Genomic DNA, 21,861 nt, shown 5'->3' with positions numbered 1-21,861 from the left:
CATGTCTGGGCATAATTGCAGAGACTTTCAAATTCAATCCTAATTCACGGCTTTTTTTTCAACTGTACTTGTTAAGTAATTCCACCAGTCTCCTACTCTTAATATTATTATAGCAAAGAATAATTTTGATATCATATATTTGGATCTTAGAAAGGCTTTTGATACTGTTTCATATGGAAGACTGTTGCACAAATTGGAGCAGTGTGGCATTGGAGGCAAATTACTGCTATGGATAAAGGGATGGTCGAGTGGGAGAAGACAGAGTGGTAACCAATGGACACTGCTCTTCGTGGAGTCCCCCAGGGTTCAGTGTTGGATCCAATGTTGTTTTCTGTATTTATTAATGATATTGATGAAAGTATATCAGGCTTAATGTCTAAGTTTTCAGATGATACAAGGCTGGCAGGGTTGTTAATGACACTAATGACAGTACACTACTCTAACAGAACTAGAAAAGTTGAGCAGAAGGGCTGAGAGGTGGCAACTGAAGTTTAATTAACATTGACAAATATAAAGTACTGCATATGGGTAGCAGTAACCCCAAAGTAATGTATAAACTGTGTGGTACTTCACTCAGGGTGGTAGAGAATGAAACAGACCTGGGGGTAACTGTGCAGGCAGATATGAAGTTTTCTGAGCAGTGCAGATGGTCTGCAAGTGTAGCTCATGGTGTCTTGTCAATGATATACAGGAAATTTTCTAGTTGGGAAAAGGAGGTGATTATTCCCTTGTATAAGACAATGGTCAGGCCACACTTTGAATACTACAGGTCTGTAGTCCTCATTTTAGGAAGGATATGAACGATTACTGGGAAGGGCAACAAGATTAGTGAATGGAACAAAGGGTTGCCCGTACGAAGAAATGCTTCAAGTTCTGCAAATTGCAGTGTCTGGAGATTAGGCACCAACAAGGTGATCTGATGGAGGTGTATAAGGCTTTGAATGGTTCGAACATGCTCAGTGGTGATGGGATTCTTCTTCTAGTCCAGTTTAATCACCTAAGGGGACATAACAAAATTCAAATTGTGAGGAAAGACAGTTGTACAATAGATGTGCAAAAATTTGCCTTCAGCCAGCAGGTGGTTGATTTCTGGAACAAACTTCCACCTGTTGTTGTTGTAGAAGTGGACACATTAAATAAATGCATGGTAGAAGTGATTAGATACATGAAATGGGAAGGAGTTTTTTTTTTTTGGCTGATGCTGTATAAGCTTGCTTTCTTGCATCACATGCCTCTACTAATGCTGTTCTTCATATGTCTATTGATTTGCACTCCACTAAAGCGGTTACTGTTTCTACACAAGTTTAATGTATTTTTTTTAGGTTCGGTCTCTAGATCTGAATGCAGTATTCCAAATGTGGTCTAAATGATTATCCTTTATAGAGGGATAAAGTACAGGGAAGGGCAACAAGATTACTGAATGGAACAAAGGGGTGCTCTTATGAAAAAATGCCTAGGTTCTGCAAATTAGTGTCTGGAGACTAGGAACCTGCAAGGTGATCTGATTGAGGTGTAAAAAGCCTTGAATCGTTTGAGCATGCTCAATGCTAATAGGATTCTTCCTCTTGCTCCGAATAATCACCTGACAGGGCATAAATTCAAATTGAGGAGAGACAGTTTTAGGACAGATGTGCGGAAGTTTGCCTTTAGCCAGCAGGTGGTTGATTGCTGGAACAAACTTCCATCTGTCGTTGTAGAAGTTGATAGCTTAAATAGATTCAAGGCAGAACTGGACAAACATTTGGAGCAAGTGAATGGGTGAAATGAGAAGGGTGTGTGTGTGTGTGTGTTTTTTTTTTTTTTTTGGCTGATGCTACATAAGCTTGCTTTCCTGCATCATGTGCCCTTGCTAATGCTAAATGTTGACTTGTTTGTGCTTAAATTGCTTTGTTTGAAGAATTAACTTTGATGTAATCTTTACATTTCATTAAACTAATCAGTTAAGCATAATTTACATAAATTTGTGTTTCTTTCCTATTTCAGAACTTAATTTTTTCTTCTATATATTGTTCATAAATGATAAATAAAAAAAATTTCTGTATATATTCCAGGATGACCACATAAGATCAGAGAGAGAGAGAGAGAGAGAGAGAGAGAGAGAGAGAGAGAGAGAGAGAGAGAGAGAGAGTATTTAGTAAGTAGTCACGTGGGCTCAAACCACAGTCACCCAAACATATGTACTTTTATACCCTTACACTTCACCACATGGCTGGCAGCATATTGGATCATTTTGTGATTTTTTGATTTGTAATTGTTTGGGACTATATCTTCTTCTTTAATGCTGCTGAATGGCGTTTGCGACTTCGTTTTGATATTGTTCTCTGTCTAGCGCTGCGTGTAGAATTTGTGCTGTTGTCATGTGAAGCCAGGTGTTGATGTTATCCAGCCATGCCATTTTCGGTCTGCCTGGGCGTTTCTTGCCTTCGATCTTTCCCTCCAGGATGAGTGGTAGTAGTGATATTTTTGTTGGTTATTTTCATCAGCCCAATGAATATAGGTGGTTTTATTTTCTATATTACTGACTTAATACGTGATCACCCCTGCTTTACAGTGAGCTGTTTAAGTGCAGAAGTTTTCTAGTGCAGAAGCAGTGGTGCCAAATCACTTTAAAAAATTAAATTAAAAATTAAAATATTAAATGTAGTTTTAATTAGAAAAGTAAAATCAAGGAAAAAAAATTTTGTAATGGCATTTTATGGAAAACAGACCAGGGAAAACAGACCAATTTCACTAGCTTCAATTACCTTAGCTTTTAATGAAAGAACAGACTTTTACTTATTTGAAACCGCACTTACATCAACGGTTCCCACCGGTGGTTCGCCAAAGTGTTCCAGGATTCCACACCAAAAATTCTGTAACGGCATTTGCTTAAATTTACATAGGTCTATTTTTGTAAACTACAAAATAGTTTAATATTAATTTATGCAGTTTGGTTCAAAATTTATATTTAGTTGTGGTTTGGATCACATGCTCTTACATAGAGAGCATGTGTGAAAGGAGGTTAGTGGGGAGGGGGAAGGATTGATTGAGTTCGAATGTGCCTATATGTATCGAATGGTTCAGCTGTGGTAAAAGGGGCATAAACTTTTATAACTAATAATAAACAAATATAGAATAAAGTAAAATAAAATTAAATATAAAGTAAAGACCTGCCAACAAAAGAAATCGCATCTCCCACTATTCCTAATATATATATATATATATATATATATATATATACTATCATTGAATTATATTAATTAAAGTTAAATTATAATGAAATAAAGAAATAAATAATTAAGCATTCATTAGAGGCAGCAACATGCAATTCCTCCATATGAATCTGAAATACATCCAATATGTTAAATTAAATAAGCCAGTAGTATGGCAAAAACTGTAGAGCGAAAATTAACATAAAAATAACCCAAATAAACAATCGAACGAAAAGAAAGAATAGATATAAATAGTAGCCCGTAAACCCTTGTATAATTTCGAACTTTTAATCCAATTAAAACTATACAAAATTTAGACCAATGCCAATTATTTATTAATTTAGCGGTACCCCCCAGAGGTACCAGTTCCGAAAGACGTGAAATATCACCAAAAGAGGGTTAAAGGAACTACCAGACAATAACAAAATCAAAATAAATTAAAATAAAATAGACTGACCATCATGCCCCATATCGACAGAAGACCACGAGGCCAATAATGGTCATGGAATCGCTGCATTTCAATCGCTATACAAATCGTCGCCAAGGTGAAAAGATCGAAGTACCAATTCACCCTCCCTCTCCGATCGATCCACCAATGCAGAGGATTTGTACGGCGGTGGTCCTTATGCAGCGAAAAATAAAATATAAAACAGACAGCACTCTAGAGCAGAGCCACACCACTGACGTACTGTAAGCTGAATCAGCTTATATAGAAGAAAAAAGGAAAATAGATGGCGGCACAGGCGTTGCTAAATTAGCATATCGATCCATTACTGTTGAATTATATTAAATTTGACAAAAATTAAATTATGATAAAATAAATAAATAAGCATTCATTAGAGGCAGCATCTTGCAATTCCTCCATATGAAGCCGAAATACATACTATCATTGAATTATATTAATTAAAGTTAAATTATAATGAAATAAATAAATAAATAATTAAGCATTCATTAGAGGCAGCGACATGCAATTCCTCCATTTGAAGCTGAAATACATCCAATATGTTAAATTAAATAAGCCAGTAGTATGGCAAAAACTGTAGAGGCAAAAACATACTACTGGCTTATTTCGAACTTTTATAACAAATCCTCTGCATTGGTGGATCGATCGGAGGAGGGAGGGAGGGTGAATTGGTACTTCGATCTTTTCACCATGGCAGAGGATTTAAAAGAGAGAGGAAGCCCAGGATAGGGAGGGATGGAGGAAAAGAATTAAGGATGGAAATGCTGACCCCACATAAACGTGAGAAGAAGGCGAAGATAAAGAGGATTTAATTTTTAATTAGTAAAGTAATAAAAGGTAAATTTCTGTTTAATATATCTTTACTTTTATAGCCTGTGGATAATATTCCTCCTATTTTCGCTAATTAGAATCGCTGTTTAATAGAATTAAAATTCAATTCACAAACGTTATCACAATGACCGGCGTTTACTGCACATCGTATAGTGAACAGTACTTTACTATGTTGAGTTCGTCGTAACGTGATTTGATTGTTGTTGTTTTTATTTGGTTTTTAGGAGCATTAGCAACTAAGGCCATATTGCTCCCGGGATATATGGTGGTCATTCCCCGACCTTTCTGTATCCTCCGTATTTGGTGGTCAAGGGCTCGAACCCCGGTCTAATCAAGAAGATTGTGCTACGCACTACTGCTCCTGCCCACCTGGCTACGGAGGCGCCTGATATGATTGTAAAGTGAACCAATTGTAAAGGTACATTGTATTTTTAACTATTTACGTGAAACTTCAGATAATTGGGGCAGCCAATTAATCAGGCCAAAATGCACTATGTGTACCAAATAACCAGATGTGTACCAAATAACCAGAATGGACTGTATTTAATTGGATGGAGGGGGACCTGAATTGAGATTTCAGATCTTTTTTTTTTCTGGTGCAGTTTACTGGAAATACTCTTGACAGCCAAATCTGCACAGTATTCTCACTGTTATGAACAAAACTAGGACTCATTAATTCTAACAAGGTGGAAGAACTACAAGGTCAAGATAAAAGTGTTTTTGTTTAAATTGTGGTTTCCAGGGTCTCCCCCCCCCCCATATGCTACTGTAGCATCTGAAAAGGCATAATGTCAAGTCAGCAAGTGTATGTAGGTAGGTATGTAAGTATGTGCATTGCTATGTTGATTGCCGACACCTGACAACTTTGCAACCAGGGGGCAGGGTCACCTGGTCCCCTGCCTCCCAAACCTAGCCACAAGGAGGCACACCAGGGACTGCTTTTAAATGAAACTCTTACTGGAGCTATATCAGGCAAGTCCGGGAGCCACAAGGTGTTTAGGGAAAGGAAGCGGGAAGTTCCCTGAAACAGAAGAGAAAGTAAAAAGGGATGAAAAATAATAATAATAATGAAAAGTAAATACAAAGTATTTTATGAAAAGGAAATGGGTAATAGAATGATAACTATGGGAGCAGGCGGGAGGGAAGGGTGTTGTTGTTGTTGTTTTTTGTTATTCGGTTTTTAGGAGCATTAACAACTAAGGCCATATTGCTCTGGGGATATGCGGTGGTCATTCCCTGACCTTTCCGCATCCTCCATATTTGGTGGCTCAAGGGCTCAAATCCCGGTCTAACCAAGAAGCGTGTGCTACGCACTGCTGCTCCTGCCCACCTGGCTAGGGAGGCGCCGGGGTGAACAGAGATAGAAAGTAGAGGAAGAAAGAAAAAGGTAACCCCTAGAAGAATGAGTAAGAGTCATATTTTGTCATACCTCTTAATGAATGACAACATAATAGCTTCATACACCACACAACTGCAATGAAATTTCTGCATATTAAAGACGACAATGATATTGCACATTTCAACTTTGCAATGTAGCCTAGCACACCTGATTACCAATTTATTAATGAAAAAAAAAAATAATAATATATATATATATATATATATATATATATAGGGTGTCTCAAAAATATTGGTACAAGGTTTAGGGGAGGTAGTTAACATCCAAAGGAATGTGTATCGCATAGGAACCCATAACCAGAAACGTCACCATAAGTCGGTAGACGGCGCGGTAGTTAGCGCACGAAGAGCATGCATCGATATACGAATTGTGAGCTGGCAGACAAGCACCTACTGTATGGATTAGCGGAGGGCAATGGACGAGCCGCTCAATGAATTTATGGAGAACACTTCCCAGACAGACATATACCGGACTACCGTTTGTTTGTGCGTGTGCTTCAAAATTTGTGCGATTATGGGTCAATTAGAGGTAACAGGAGTAGTGCGGGCAGACCACAATCAACGCGAACTCCCGCCATGGAACAAAGTGTGTTGAACGCCGCCCAGAATAATCCTACTACCAGCACACGTGCTGTTGCCTCTGCCTTAGGAGTGTCTTGTTTCAATGTACAGCGTGTCTAGCATGATGATTCCTTACACCCCTTTCATCTTCAAAGGCTAGTTACTGCTACCCCAAGATCATCCTGCACGTGTGGCTTTTGTGCAGTGGTTTCTCCAAGAAAGTGTTCAAGACTTGAATTTTCGGGCCTATGTTTTGTTCACGGATGAGGCTTATTTCACTCGGGAAGGCTTATTCAATCAGCACAATGCTCATGTGTGGGCTCACAACAACCCTAACAGTGTGCACACCCCCATGCAGCACAACATTGCTTCACAATAAATGTGTGGGCAAGTATGGTCGGTGACTGCTTAGTCGACCCATACCTGTTACCATCCCGCATGAACTCCGCTAAATATCGGATCTTTCTTGATCATGTTCTACCAGGGTTACTTGACGATGTTCCAGCAAATGTGAGACGCAACGTTTGGTTTCAACATGAAGGGGCGCCTGCCAATTATGGAAGGTGTGTTTGTGACCATTTGAACAGGCGTTTTGGGCGTCGATGGATATTCCGGGGTGGACCCATTGCCTGGTCCCCACGCTCACCTGATTTATTGAGCCTTGATTTCTTCCTGTGGAGGCCCTCAAATCTATTGTGTATGAATTGCCTGTGGAGATGGAAATGGATCTCGGGCGAGACCCATCTGTGCTGCTGCTACTGTCAAAGAAACTGCAGGTGTGTTCGACCGTGTCTGCCAATCCATGCTGTGTCGGTGTCGCGCATGCATCACGTCTCATGGTGGAACCTTCGAGCATCTGTTGTAACATCATGAAATGCATCCATCTCGTACTCTATTGTTAATATCATGTCAAATAAATGTTTAGCACTAATTACTGTCTTGTGCCATTTCTTCTTCTTGTGCCTCTGCTACTACTTTTCCCGTGACGTTTCCGGTTATGGGCTCCTATGCGATTCACATTCCTTTAGATGTTATCAACCTCCCCCAAATGTTTGTACCAATATTTTTGAGACACCCTGTATATACAGCAGGCCCCCGTTATAATGCGGTTCGCTTTATGCTGATTCGCTATAACGTTGTTCTTATATTATAACCCATATCTGACTATAACGCTCTTTTGCAAATTGCATCTTTGGCATATTTAACGAAATCGTTTCAAATGATGGAGTCGATAGCTTGAAAATGAATACCAAAACAGCATTAAAACGTTTCCCTTGCCAACTTGAGAAATTTTCCCACGCTCAGTGAAATTTTCTCGCATGCTAAATTAATTGCAGTACAGTGACTTGTTACGTAGTTCCAAGATCAACGTTTTAAAAAATGATCAAGTATGTTGCTTGTAATATTTGCGTTATATGCATTTATCCAAAGTCTAGTCATCACTCAGTACAGTAGTAGTGGCATGCGATGCAAGAAAGCAAGTGTATGAGCTCATGCAGCATCAGCCAAAAAAAAAAAAAAAAAAAATCCACACCATTCCCTCCAAATGCCTATCCAGTTCCTCCTTAAATTTATTTAAGGAGGAACTGGATAGGCATCTGGAGGGAATGAAGCTAACAGGTCTGTAATTACTCATATCATCCTTTGATCCCCTTTGTGAATTGGGGATACATTTGCACATCTCCAGTCCGTGGGGACCTCCCCTGAATCCAAGGATGCTCTCATAATTATAGCTAAGGGTTTGCTTAGTTGCTTTGCCACTTCCTTTAATATAACTGGATAGATCCCATCCACCCCAGGTGCTTTTCATATGTTTAACTTCAACAATTTCTCCTCCACTTTGCTTTCAGTTATTACAAAATCATTAAGTATCCTGCTACAATTTGATAACCTTCTGCCATTTTCAAACCTTAATAATTCCTCATGTGTGAATGCAGATGCAAAATACTCATTCAGTTTGTTTTCTATCTGAGCAGGATCATCAACAGTCGAACCATCAATGTCAAGTGGACCAATCAGATTCATCCCCTTCCTTTTAGAGTTTATATAAGTAAAGAAATCCTTGTGTTTTTTTAGCATCTTTTGCCAAGGATTTCTCATAATCTGCCTTCGCCTGCCTAACCTCCTTTGTGACCTGATTACAGACTAGCTTATATCTGCCATAGGCTTCTGAGTCGCTTGATAATTTATATGCATCCCATGCATTTTTCTTCTCTGTTACGAGTCTCATTAGTTCATTTGATAACCATTTGGGCCTAAACCTTAAATAATATTTCTTAATAGGTATGAAACTTTTAGTAGCATCGACAATTAATTCCTTGAATGCTTCACACTTAGAATTTACTGTTGGTAACATCGTCAGTTGATCCCACTGTACAGAATTTAAAAACTGTCAGAGTCCACTGTACTCACCTTTACGGAAGCAAAATTCCTTTCCTTTACCCCTGATGGTAATTAAATCTTTAAGTAAATCCCACATCAGTACACTGTGATCACTGCCACCCAGTGGTTCCTTTATATGCAAATTCTTAATACACGAATGATCACTGCTGTTAACCAGATCAAGAGTATTACTTTCTCTGGTTGCCTCTCGAACACTGCTGCAGAAAACAATCGTACAATAAATCCACAAAAGTCTGACTAGTGTGTGAGTGACCAACCCACAAGTTCCAGTCAATATCTTGGAAGTTAAAATCCCCTATCATAAGACATTCCGATTTACTAGCCCACTCTATTTCTCTGTACAATTGTTCATTGTACTCATTCGAGTCATTAGGCCTATAACACACTCCTACTCTTATTTTGCTTTCAAAATGCTTATGTCACACCAAACTGACTCAACAGTGCACTATATCAACTGAATGCACTTCTTTTGATTTTATGTTTTTCTTAATTAACAGCATAACACCTCCTCCCTTTCTATCCTGTCTATCCTTTCTGTACACATTGTACTCCCCAAATTCCAGTTCAGTATTCCTTATATCTGTGTGACACCACATCTCTGCTATCCTAACAATATCCGCCTTTGATGTCTTGACCAACACTTCAAATTCAGTATTAGACATCATGCGTAAAGGACAGTTTACTTGAACATTGTATCGTAATTAATGCAACCAATGCAGTTACATTTTCGAAGAGCTAATAATGGCCGATAACAGTGAAAAAGCAACAACATCTAGGCTCAGTATGAAGACTATAAATGTAAGAAAAAGACTGAATTTAAAAATTAAATTAGACGTTTTGAAGCGAATCGATTCGGTGACAAGCGGATGTATGCCATAATTTAGGACTTGCAAGTTTAACTGTAAAAAAAATTATAAAAAAAATAAATAATTAATTTTAGCAGCAGGAAAGATAGCTGTTCCACTGCAAGCAGGGAAGGATCGGTTGATTTTAACTTTCCCCACTTTAACAACCGATCCTTCCCTGCTTTGACTTTCAAAGCGGGGAAGGATCGGTTGACTTTATTGTTGAGTGGTAATGGGTTGCGGGGGATTTAAAATTAATACCCCTTTCAGTTTATTTGGAAGAGGGTCAAAGTTCAACCCAAAATCGACACATTTTTCATGATTAAATTCATCAATTAAATTAAATCAATTTAGATCAATTAAATTCATGATTTTAACTGGAATTTTTAAGTTCAATTTTGATATGTAAGTACTTATCACTTAATTATAGACGTATGTAATGCAGAATATTTTATATGTACAAATATTTGAATATTAAATATTTTGACCGCTATTTGTGATCTTTTCACTACCATTTATTATTGATTAGGAAATATCCTATGGCACCAACCGCAACTTATAAATACATATGTTACCTTATGGGAATGCGGCGCTCGCTTAGTGCGGATTCACTTAGCACTCTGATTTTCTGGAACGAATTATCAGTGTTAAACGGGGGTTACCTGTGTGTGTGTATATATATATACACACAGGTAATCCCCATTAATTATGGGCCGATATATTGAGAGGGTTACCTCTCAATAAAGTCCCTTTCAATATATCCACTAACCCATAATTAACACAATTTATAATTTTGCCCTATAATATTTCAATTTATGTTTTTTAGTTCATTACATTTTATGTTACTACCATTACTACTTTTATCTCATTTTGCTTTACTTTCACCTTATATTGCACATATAATGTACTTCTAGGTCTTGCCACAGCGCCGGCATTGGCCTTTGCACATTACTTGGGCTATTTTGATGCACAAGTCATTCTCAGACTGCACCTTAACTCACTCAACTTGTTACCTCATTGCTAATCCGATATTTTTACACTACCATAGTCTACTCTATCAACCTTTTAACATATCTAGAAAATATCAAATTAATACAGACCGATGTAATGCACAATCTTTCACATAGATAGCATGCGTTCTGATTTTATTAATAACCTTAAGTTATCTATGATTTTAAAATTTACAAATAATTCTTAGCCTAATATATATATATATATATATATATATTTATATATATTGATATATACATACACACAGGGTGTCTCAAAAATATTGGTACAAACGTTTAGGGGAGGTAGGTAACACCTAAAGGAATGTGAATTGCTTAGGAACCCATAACCGGAAACGCCACTGTAAGTCGGTACACGGCGCTGTTCATCAGTTCGCGAGAGGGAAAATTTCTGGTTTACTCATTCAAGCAGTAGTCGCCGTATGAATAGTATGCTTTGATATACGAACTGTGAGCTGGCAGACATGCACCTCGTGTATGGATTAGCAGAGGGCAATGGACGAGCAGCTCAACAAAGCCTCAAGATCATCCTGCATGTGTGGCTTTTGCACAGTGATTATCTCCAAGAAAGTGTTTTCAAGAATTAATTTTCCAGGCTATGTTTTAGTCACGGATGAGGCTTATTTCACTCGGGAAGGCATTATTCAATCAGCACAATGCTCGTGTGTGGGCTCACGACAACCCACATGGTGTGCACCCCTATGCGGCACAACATCGCTTCGCAATAAATGTGTGGGCAGGTATGGTCGGTGACTGCTTAGTCGGCCCATACCTGTTACCATCCCGCATGAACTCCGCTAAATATTGGATCTTTCTTGAACAAGTTCTACCAGGGTTACTTGACAATGTTCCCACAAATGTGAGATGCAACATTTGGTTTCAACATGACGGGGCACCTGTCCATTATGGAAGGTGTGTTCGTGACCATTTGAACAGGCGTTTTGGGCGTTGATGGATTGGCCATGGTGGACTCGTTGCCTGGCCACCTGATTTAACGCTCACCTGATTTATCGAGCCTTGATATTTTTTTTCTGTGGGGGCCCTCAAATCTATCGTGTGTGAATCGCCTGTGGAGACGAAAATGGATCTCGTGGTGATCCATTCATCTGCGCTGCTGCTACTGTCAAAGGAACTCCAGGTGTTTTCGACCTTGTCTGCTAATCCATGCTGCATCGGTGTCACGCATGCATCGCGTCTCATGGTGGAACCTTCAAGCATCTGTTGTAACATCATGAAATGCATCCATCTCGTACTCCATTGTTAATATTATGTCAAATAAATGTTTGCCACTAATTACTGTCTTGTGTCATTTCTGCTTCTTGTGCCTCCGCTACTACTTTCCCGTGACGTTTCCGGTTATGGGTTCTTATACGATTCACATTCCTTTAGAACTTTTGTACCAATATTTTTGAGACACCCTGTATATGCAATTTAAAAAAAAAAAATCAAATTTTCATCTAGTGAAAAAAAAAAAAAAAAAGACGGAGAAACTGTGACCAACTATATTATGATAGCAAGATTAAAGAATAAAATCAAGTAAAAAGACATTCTCCAAAATAAATCCAGAGAGGTGGTAGAAATGCATGTGAATAGACATGAACATAATAATAGGCACTTTATGCATATACTGTATATGCAAATACACTGAAAAACAATAAAATACAATCTGCATTTTTCAAGAAAACTAATCCTTTATTAACAGCGATACACTGCCAATTTCACTGCTGCAGTGTATAAAATGTATAAACAAATAATAACAACCATATGTTCTCACTATGGTGCTACAAGACATACTGTAGTAATAATACCATATTACAGTGTTAATGATGAGAATGTGAAGTATCAAATATTATTATGACTGGGAAAAATTCCAAGGAAATCACAGATACATGTAAAATAAACTTTATGATGTTCTCTGTTAAGCTGGCTGGATAGCTCCCATATAAAAGAATTCACAAAATCGCATGAAAGATTTTATAAAAGATTTTATAAAAATTAACATGCTCGCTATACTGATGCATGTAAGCATCAAATGGCACTAGAAGTGATGTGTCATTATGCATAAGAGAGGTGTCACTCTTTAGCTGTTGTTGTTGTTATTTGGTTTTTAGGAGCATTAGCAACTAAGGCCATATTGCTCCGGGGATATGCGGCGGTCATTTTTTGACCTTCCGCATCCTCCGTATTTGATGGTCACGGGCTCGAACCCCAGTCTAATCAAAAAGCGTGTGCTACGCACTGCTGCTCCTGTCCACCTGGCTACAGAGGCGCCTCATTCTTTAGCAGTCAATAAGGATACTGTAAAAGTAAAAGCAAATTAACAAACAATCGATAACTGCACATTGACTGAATTCTTTGCTATTTGCAGAAATTCCTGGCTTTTGTTTATAGACCTGGCACAGAGTTTTATTTGTTCTTTGCTTGTGTTGAGGTTACTTTATGTACATAAAATAAATGCTTGATAAAATTTTGTTAAATAAAAAGCTTGTTAGGATAAATATTTGCTTTTTAGCAATGAATTCCAGACTTCTACTTTTAAATTATTTAAGAATTTTCAGAACAATGAAGATTTTGGAACGTCATTGTTCCTCAGCATTCTGAAAGTTATAGCACAATGATAAACTCTCTCAAATATACAGCGGTGAATGTGTTAAACCAACTAACTGATATACTTTAAATACAATTATCCACTTACAACAATCTAGTCTTAATTTTGATAAACTTCGTCTGGGTGTTCTTTCGGCTTTTAATTATTCCAGCATCTCCAGTAGTTTCAAAATCTAATCGCTCTTTTATAATATATTCAGGGACAAGTTTCTGAAAGTAGATATCAGAAATGCAGATTTTCAAACATAAAGAGGGACCAACACTGAAAGTTTAATTGAGAAAATTAAATCACAAATATCAATTTTAAAGAAAAATTGAAATATTTAAAAAATGATAAAAAATAATGAAAGGATAAAGTCAATCTATAACTTCTAATTTCTAAGTACATCTTGGCTTACCAGTTTATTAAAGACAAAAAAATACTTTGAAGGAACAAAGAAGCAAGAGTTTTCAATACAGGATATTACTCAGTTCTTGGTCAATAAAATAAAGACAGGTTTTTTTTTTTTTTCTTTTTTTACTATCAGTAATAAGAGACTTCCAACACTGTATGTAACTGCAACTTCTGAGTCACGGCCCCGGGAAAACACAAACAAATAAAACAATTACACATGAACACAGTACATAAACTACAATTCAATGATGCAAAGAGGATAGCAAAAGTGAACCAGCAGCATCAAATCCAACTACTAACCTCTCTCTCTCTCTCTCTCTCTCTGCAATGCAAGGAATCGGCAATTAGTGCAAATATAAAAAATACAGCCAATGAAAATGACGTAATTTTCAAACTGTCTTTAAACCTAGAACATTTTACCTTCTATCATAATGAAAATTGTCAGAACAGTGGTGCTGAAACTGTCTTTGGTTGAGAGAGAGCAGGAAAACTTTCCCTTGTTAAGAATGTGCAGCCAGCAGCATATGAGAGTTATAGTTAACTCCAGACTTCCCAATATTCTCTATTAACAAAAGTATAAACAAACACTGATTCCAAGTTGTCTTATTTAGTACAAAAATAAAGCCTAGTATTCTATGCTATAATTAAAAAAATTTCAAAACTTTAAAAAAAATAACTTCTAATTTAAAGAATTTAAAGAATTATTTTATTTATTTTTTATTTTTTTTTTCTGAAATATCCTGGGAAAAATTCATTTAAACTAGAAGCTGATTATGATTAGTGAAAGTAAAGTTTACTGTAGATTTGGATTGCTAAGATAGCAATACAGTTGAAAAACTTTTAAAAATTTACTTTTTTATTTCTTCTTTGTATTGAATGATCCTCAGAAAACCATATTCTATGGTACACTTTCTTTGCTACATTTATTACTTTTCTTAAAATGTTTTCCCCAACAAAAACCCCCAAACACAAGAGGTATTATAACCTATAGTACTCAGTACCGTGCTTGGGTTGGAGGTTGAGAAGATGAAAGAAGATATTTGTTAGCATTAGACTTGAACTTCTGTAGCCTGTAATTTTCAGGAAATACGTATGAAGGAAGGTTGTTCCAGAAAACGGCAGTTGAATGAATAAACGAGGAAGATGAAAAGTTGGTTCTGTGAGTTTCAAGTTGGGCAGTAAGTGGATGTTGGCTGGTAGTGTCGTGTGTTCAGACTGTTTTGAAAGAGAGAAAGCAGGGGAATTACAGAAGTCAATTCAGAAGAACACTGCCCGTGGAAGTATCTGTAGAAAAGGCATGCAGCACAAACAGTACGTCTATGAGACAGCAAGTGGAGAGACGCTGTTAGAGAGGAGTCATTAATTAACCTAACTGCTGTCATTTTCTGAATGGAATCTAGAAGCCTGAGAGAGGTTTTGGGGCCACGCCCCAGATGTGGGAACAATATTCCATGATAGGGCAGATATGCAATCTGTACAGAGTGAACAGCTGTTTGGAGGAAAAGTAACGCCGAGAGCGAAAGAGAAAACCAAGTTTTTTAGATGCAGAGGAAGCAATATTTGTAATGTGCTTGTGTCAAGAGAGATTAGAAGTCGGAGTAATCCTCAAAAGAGATATATCATTTTGCCTAGAAATCGGAGTGTCACTAAAGATAAGCATAGGAGCAGAATTGTTTTTGCGAGATATAAGACAAGACTGAATTTCAGAAGGATTGAAATCTACTAAGTTGTCTTTGCCAAACTGGAGATCAGCATTTAAAGAATTGGTAGCGGATATTCGAGAAGTTGAAGCTAATTGGGCAGGGAAGTTTCTCAAAATGGAAAGTGGAATGCAATGTGCTATCATCAGCAAAACTATGGATAGGATATCCAGTCAATGGAAGAAGGTCATTAATATATAAGAGGAAAAGAGTGGGAGAAAGAACTGAACCTTGGGGGACACCAGCTTTAGTGGAGAAGTTAGAAGACAGAGAGACATCTACCATCAACCTCAGTGAGCGATCAGAGAGAAAACTGGATAACCAATTACAAAAAACAGTTGGAAAACCATAAGATGGAAGCTTATTTAGAAGACCTTTATGCCAAACATGATCGAAAGCCTTTGAGATGTCAAGAGCCACTGCTTGTATTTCACCAAACTTTTCCATTGAATTTGTCCATAAATGAGAAACATAAGCCAGAATACACCAGTGGACCAACACTGACGGAATCCATACTGATGACCTTTGATCAGATGGAAGGTTTCTAGGTAGTTGGTGGTTAATTGATTTCTCCGTTATTTTAGAAAGAGTAGAAGTAATTGCAATAGGATGATAATTGGATGGGAGGGATTTGTCACCCTTTTTACGAACTGGCTGGATATGAGCAAATTTCCAAGCAGATGGAAAAACACCTTTGGAATAAAAACGTGAAAAGAGACCGCAACGAACAGGAGTAAGTTCAGGAGCACAGGTTTTGAGAACAAGCAGAGAAATATATCATTTATCAGTTGATCTGGAGCTTCCTTTGCATCAAATTCTTCAAAATTTTTCTGACATCCTTTTGAAAGGAGCACGCTAGCTATGGTGGAAGGTGTTTTACCAAGATCATTAATACATGAGTTGGAAGAAAAATGCGATGCTAGCAGGTCAGCTTTATCCTTGGCTGAAGTGACAACAGAACCATCTGGTTTTAACAGATTTGGGAGCAGAGACGGGCAAAAGTTGCAGCCAATAGCTTTGGCAAGAGACCAGAATGCTCAGCTACCATTAGGGAAAGAAGCAAGTTTTCTACTCCTATCTGTTTAAAATCTAGTTTGGACTTATTAATAACTGCTTTACAATTGTTGCAAGCTTTGGTGTAGGCAGAAAATGAAACTGAAGAATTTGAAACAAGTCAATTACAATATGCCACATTCTTCTCTTGAATAGCCTTAGCACATTTATTGGAAAACCAAGGTTTAGATAAAGGACCAGATTTTAAAGTGGAGTGTGGAATAAACAATTCCATTCCTACAAGAATAATTTCACTAACACAATCTGAACAAACATTGACGTCAAAAAATTTTGAAACAGTAATCAGACCAAGGAAAAGAAAAAAAAGAAATCTTGCAGGTCATCCCATTTTGCATTCTTGGAATTCCAAACAATATGAGGTTGGGAATAGCCATGAGACAGAGGCTCCATTGGAGAAGAGACAATCACCAAGTTGTGATCTGAGGTGCCTAAAGGACCACTCACTTCAACCATGTACTTAGGTTGTTTGTGAGAAAAAGATCAAGCATGTTGGCTGTATGGTTAAGAATGTCCAGTATCCTTGTAGACAATCTGTGCAAGGTCATTATTAATTGCAAAAGCCTCAGCATCTCGACCAGCTGGGTTGGTGTGATTTTAATTTTTAATTTTAATTCTAGTTGGTGTGACTAGAAAATGGAAGCCAGCTGGAGTTGTGAACATTAAAATCACCAAGGAAAATTACATCACTGTTAGGAAAGTTGAACTGGAGAAAGTCAAGTTGCAAAGAGAGGAAGTCAAAGAGCTCCAAGTGATTAGTGGAGTTGTGAGAACGGTAGAGACAACAGATGAATTTGACACAATGAGGCAGAGAGACTAAACCAGAGAAGATTCCAAATTACCAAGTCTCTGACAGGTAATATCGTAACAGACATATGCACAAGTACCACCTTTGAGGTGAAAGGAATCGTACAGCAAATGATTTGGGCAACTGAGATGAGCAGTAGTTGAATCAACCGATAAGTAAAATTCTGTCAGAAAAGGAACATGGGATTTGGCAGACTGCAAGTGGAAATGGACGTCGTTGAGATTAGAATTGAGACCACGTACATTTGTGAAATGAAATAGGAAGTGTTTGGGAGGTTTAGATCTTTTTGCAGATGAGCTTACTCTATTAGTTTAACAATTCATGGTGTATTCAATAGTAAGAAAAAGTGCCATATGAAGTAATGAAAATTTTGGATATGTTGTACACATGGTAAGAATATACCCAGATCCTTGACATAACGTGGCCTCTGCAATGCCCCAGCGAACACACTACTCAGACTCCCTCCAGTCACTAACTGGCAGAGCAGAAATAGCAAGATTATACACTGGCTGATCTGGAAGCCTCCTAAAGAGTTACCAATAGGTTCGGTCCGGTGTACTAACTAGCAACCAGCCTGCAAACACCATTTTAGAGCTGTACCCTTGAAATTTAACGAAGACAGGATTTCGCTATGATGTTCATCATAACCTCCAAGTCATCAGTCATAACGCATGACATGGGGAAGCATTGACGGGAACTTAGCTCTGGAGACTAAACATGGGTTCCACCACTTCAAGCTTTCAATAAACAAATTGGTGGTATTGCACCGGTTGACAAGTCGTCTACTCTCTAGTATTGCCTGGTAGCACAGATGGGCAGCATTCCTCCATATGGTGTAGGTGCCACACCTAGACCCCTGCTTATGTTGGTTCACACCTGGGTGGTCACCCACAGTGTGTTTGTGCATGGAGGTTATACCCAGGATTACTAACAGTCCCACCGTCATGAAGGTGCAAGCAGAGGATCTGGCCATCACAGACCATCTGCACTTCACCGAAATTGGGTCCACTTGACTTGAATGTCACCCGAATATCAGTTCCATCAGCGTTTTAGACTCCCGGGTAGCAAGTACAGCTTGTCAGGCATGTCTGAGAGAATGTCTGTGACAACCTCTAGGACCAACTTGGACTTCAAAAGGTAATGACTTCATGTATACTAAGAGATTTGAAAATTGCCTCAGTGATGCATGGTTTTGAAATCCAGCAAGGAAATGCTAAGAATCAAAACTAAAAAGTTTTCCCATTTGATTTTCAACCCTCTAAATTTCTAAAACATAATAAAATTTTGAGGAATTTTTTTAATTACCGTATTTGACAGCATATGAGATGCATGGGCATATATAAGATAGACCCCCATTTTAGAAAGGAAAATTAAGGAAAAAAGTTTCAGTGTATTTAGGCATTTAATATTTATTGTAATGTGTATAGAAGAAAAAAGTGCATCCTAAACATGTGATCAGAACAGCAAGAAAAATACTAATACTGTATAATAATACATTTAACTATTATTCTTAATTTACCAATACAGCAATTTAAAAGAGAAATAAAAGTATCTTGGCTACATTAGAAAATATTTTATATGATGCAAGCTACCACTAGAATTGAAAATGAAAAAAAAACAGCAAGGAAATGGTAAAAAACATCAGTGTTCTGCAAAAGGAAAGTTCAGGCATTTTGAAAACCAAAAAAATCATTGCCTTCAAATCCCAAAAACTCTTCCTCGCTAATGTTGGTATCACTATCTTCAAATAACGCAGTGATTTCAGTGCCATCAAGGGCACTACTAATTCCAGTCTTCTTTACTTTATAATTATTTTATCACTTATATTTCTCCAAGATTCCTTAACCCATTCACAAACCTATGCAATGGTGGACCTCTTCATTCTTCCTGTGGGTGTGAGGTTATGATCGGGTTGTCCCATTCATTTGTTCCACTGATCTCTCATATTTTGCCTAAATCACTTGTTTATGGAGACAACCATAAAATTACAACACAACATCCAAAGGTTGCAACTGGCTTGTCAAGTCCACCAGAAATGATACTAGCTCTGTATTCAATTCCCTCACGCTCTTTTTAATGACTTCAGTTCCATGGGCTTTGAACTGGTCCCAAATGAGAAGAGATGGTTTCCTTAAGAGATCAGCAGGATGCCTTGTCCATATTTTTGGGACCATAAATTCATTCCAGATTCATCCATCCATCCTTCTGGATGAACATGAACAAATACACCTTCTGGAATTTTTTTCTTAGGTGGAGTTTTTCTTTTAAATATTAAAAATGGTAGTAGTTTTGTGCCATCAGCACACCAGGCCAAAACTACTGTATAATGTGTTTTCTCATGCTCGGTGGTTTTTATTGACACCATTTTAGACACTTTGATATTCACAGTTTTGTTGAATGGTGCATCAAAAGTTAGTGGGACCTCGTCAATATTTCCTGTTTGGCCAAGTTCGTTTTTGTGCCTTTATTATAAATTTATGGAATTCCAGTATTTTTTCTTCATAATCTGCTAGTAACAACCTGTCTGCTCACCCTGATGCTGATGAGAAAGGGCTGACTTCCACATATAGGATGCAGGGTGATTTTTCAAGGCATTTTTTCAGAAAAAAAGTACATCTTATATGCCATCAAATACAGTAATTTCTTTTTTTCAAGATAAGCTGGCAATCTTCAGGGGGATTGCAATAAGTGGCAAAAATTAGCTCTATCTGTTGTAAATTACAGTCATTTTTTGAAAAGGCAATGAACTGGGCATTCTATGCTTCTTAACTGAAAAGGTAACCATGAAGCACAATTCCTGTTTACTTATTCAACTTTCATTGTTATATAACAGAAAAGAAGGAGCTGGGTTGCTCCTCCTGTTTCTCAACTATGTTTCCAATGGAGGAAGAAATGAAATTTTGTACATCATGAACACATGAAAAAAAAGTGGAGGAATGGCATCCTCCTATTTTAATTTTCATCTAGACCACTGACAACTTTGATTCTTAATTTTTTTCCAGTTTAATGAAGCATCTGGGATGCCGAGCAATTTGCAATAAAAGCAGTATGCTATAAAAGATTTGCAAAGTTTTCTGCCTTCTAGAAATGTAATCTCCGTTGCTTAATTATATGCTGAAGTGGTGTCTGTTAAAATTCTTTTTGATTCATCTTTAAAAATTTTTAAATTAATTCAGTTCCTATTCATGTGATCCACTTCTATTACTTATGATTTCCTTATTGAATTCCAATCAGAATTGGCTGGAACTGGCTTTTCCAAATCTCATTTTGTTGTCTCACATACATGTACATCTTTATGCAAATCTGTTGAACACATTTCTTGGTTAAACTTTTTCTAAATCAGTAGGTGGGCTGCATTTCTTAACTGTTTTCAGAGTATCAATATTAACATCCAATACTCTGAAATATTAATATTAGTATTACATGAATTAGTATTGTTTTACTATCATAGTCATTGTTTTGTAAGTATGATGATGGTGCAAATATAAATGAGAATTTTATCATTAATGATTTATTAATAGACAGAGACAAAAAGGATGCAAAGCAACCATGGTGACATCACTGGGCAGAGGAGTAACTATCAGCTATAGCAAGTGGTAAGACTAGTTAAATCAGTATTCAATGTCACATTAGAAAGAGGACTTGTGTTCCAATGCACAGCACATTGTTACAAAGATTTCGTTGAATGAAAATGTGAAAGCAGGCAAAGTTTTTATGATACTTAAAGCTTAAATATGGTAATTGGAATTTATCACAATCAAAAGTGTATAAGTAGTAAAAAGAATCAAGAAAGATCACGAAAATATGGCAACTCAAGTGCATATTAGACAACCAAGAACTTCTATGATTTCTGAATGAAAAATGTGCCATCTTCATTGAGTTTTCTGTAGAGCAGAAAACTATTAATTAATGAAAATTGCAACTGCAAGTTATTGTAGGAAAATGTATACATGCAAAACTGCCAAAACTATTGAGGTCAGCAGTATAAAGGCATCTGCCAAGACAATGACAGGCCTCACTCTCAATGAATAGGAATACATATAGGATCCTCACAGTATTCAATGAAAATGAATACTGTGAGGATCCTACATGTTTGAATTCTGAAATTGTTGAGCTCAAATCTGAGATTTTAACAATGTATTGTTTTATTGATATTTAATGAAATGTCGACCATTTATTAGCAAACCTATTCTTCTCTTCAAACATGTTTGTTTTCTCTGTGACCATGTTATTCCACATATGGTTAATCTCATTGTGAATATACTTATGGGGCAGAACAGTGGCGTCCAACCTAAAGCCACAAATAATTTTTATGTGGCCTGCGAAGAAAGTAAACTAACACAGCATTTTAGAGAGTTGAGCCACTGTGTTTACAGGCATGTAAGTGTTGAGCTTGACTATACTTCTATCAAACGTGTACATGTAGTCCAGTGCAGTCATATACAGTAAGTGCTCGACTTATGGATTTGTAGATATGTGGTTGCATTCCTTATGACTAGCCACGGCATCCATTAAGCGCTACTTTAAATATAATAGATTGCATTAGTGTCTACTAAAGTGAATTGATAGCATTGGCACT

The 21,861-nt window shown here is 37.2% G+C and overlaps 1 protein-coding gene across 4 annotated transcripts in view; it reads right to left on the bottom strand.

The window, feature by feature from the left end:
* The window catches only part of tho2 (THO complex subunit 2-like protein), a 1,047,711-nt gene that overhangs the window by 910,167 nt on the left and 115,683 nt on the right, over nt 1-21,861 (bottom strand). For all 4 annotated transcript variants that reach the window (XM_090374101.1, XM_090374103.1, XM_090374104.1 and 1 more), the window contains exon 6: nt 13,398-13,519. In XM_090374101.1, the coding sequence (XP_090230227.1) occupies nt 13,398-13,519 (122 nt within the window). The remainder of the gene's footprint in view (nt 1-13,397; nt 13,520-21,861) is intronic.

Source organism: Mastigoproctus giganteus, chromosome 5 (assembly GCF_048544385.1).
Source record: "Mastigoproctus giganteus isolate SK-2022 chromosome 5, ASM4854438v1, whole genome shotgun sequence".
NCBI classification, from domain to species: domain Eukaryota; kingdom Metazoa; phylum Arthropoda; class Arachnida; order Uropygi; family Thelyphonidae; genus Mastigoproctus; species Mastigoproctus giganteus.
Note: the sequence above shows the minus strand (reverse complement) of the source record. Positions and strands in the feature narration are given on the sequence as shown.